This window comes from Malurus melanocephalus, unplaced genomic scaffold (assembly GCF_030028575.1).
Source record: "Malurus melanocephalus ecotype Western Australia unplaced genomic scaffold, MMel_1.1 scaffold_1772, whole genome shotgun sequence".
Classification (NCBI taxonomy): Eukaryota; Metazoa; Chordata; class Aves; order Passeriformes; family Maluridae; genus Malurus; species Malurus melanocephalus.
In genome coordinates this window covers 1-1,274 of record NW_026625004.1, presented here as the reverse complement: position 1 = coordinate 1,274, position 1,274 = coordinate 1, and the positions used below count along the sequence as shown (strand labels likewise).

At 40.6% G+C, this 1,274-nt stretch overlaps 1 protein-coding gene across 1 annotated transcript in view; it reads right to left on the bottom strand.

Moving 5' to 3' along the window:
• Positions 1 to 1,168, bottom strand: part of LOC130587334 (inhibitor of nuclear factor kappa-B kinase subunit epsilon-like) — a gene marked incomplete at its 5' end in the record, with an annotated part of 13,231 nt that extends 12,063 nt beyond the window's left edge. Inside the window, one exon of the mRNA XM_057388312.1 lies at positions 1,067 to 1,168. Within this exon, the coding sequence (XP_057244295.1) occupies positions 1,067 to 1,168 (102 nt within the window). The remainder of the gene's footprint in view (positions 1 to 1,066) is intronic.
• Positions 1,169 to 1,274: the final 106 nt, after the last annotated feature.

Below are 1,274 nucleotides of genomic sequence, written 5' to 3'. Positions count from 1 at the left end.
TGGATAAAATGAGTTCAGCTTGGGAGGCAAAGGGTTCTCCATTACAGCAACAACAACAAAAAAAAAACCTTACAGAAAATAAATAAAATATGTAATATAAATAAATAGTAATAAATTTAAAATATCAATAATATAATTAATAAATTAACAATATTAACAAATAAAATCAAATATCTGTGGGTTGTTTTGGATAAAATGAGTTCAGCTTGGGAGACAAAGGGTTCTCCATTACAACAAAAACAGCAAGAAAAAACTTATAGAAAATAAATAAAATATGTAATATAAATAAATAGTAATAAATTTAAAATATCAATAATTTAATTAATAAGATTAATGAATAAATATCTGTGGGTTGTTTTGGATAAAATGAGTTCAGCTTGGGAGGCAAAGGGCTCTCCATTACAACAACAACAACAACAAAAAAACTTATAGAAAATAAATAAAATATGTAATGTAAATAAATAATAATAAATCTAAAATATCAATAATATAATTAATAAATTAACAATATTAACAAATAAAATCAAATATCTGTGGGTTGTTTTGGATAAAGTGAGTTCAGCTTGGCCCAGGGTGGGGAAGGGGAAGGGTGAACACAGCTCAGGGTTTCTCCATAATTCTGTGGGGATTCCTGAAAAGAACAGGGACATCTTCCCACGGATGGATCCATGGGGATGCAGCCCAGCTCTGTGGGGCTATTTGAAGGGAATGGGGCTGGTGACAGGGACCAGACCCCCTCGGGGCYCTGGAGCTGCTCATTTGATCCCATTTTCCCTCTTTTTGGAGCTGGCAGAAGCCCTGGCTCCTTCCTGCACTGTGGCTCAGGGGCTGTAACAGCCAGAAAACCCCAGAGCAGGAGCCAGAGTCAGGGCTGACCATAAAACCTGGGACTGTTTCTCAAAACTCATCAAAAACTGAAGCAAAGAGGGAGAAACAGCCAGAGCAGCTCACTTCCCACCCAGTGAAAATCCTCCCGCCTCCCAGAAATCAGATTATTCCTGGGATTTYCCTCATTCCTGATTATCCAGGCAGCTCTGAGAGCCCAGATCCTGCAGACCCCACTCACAGTTCCTGTGCTTTCTCCTCGGTGAGCTGCAGGCAGGAGAGCACGGCGTGAGCTCCTCTCCTCTGCTCCAAAATCCGGCAGCACTCGGTCCTCAGGGTCCCACTGGCCAGAGAGAGAGAGAGAGAAATGGGAAAACAGCCCCTAGAATGGGAACAACCATGGAATGGGAATAAACCCTAAAATGGGAACAGCCCCTGGAATGGGAACA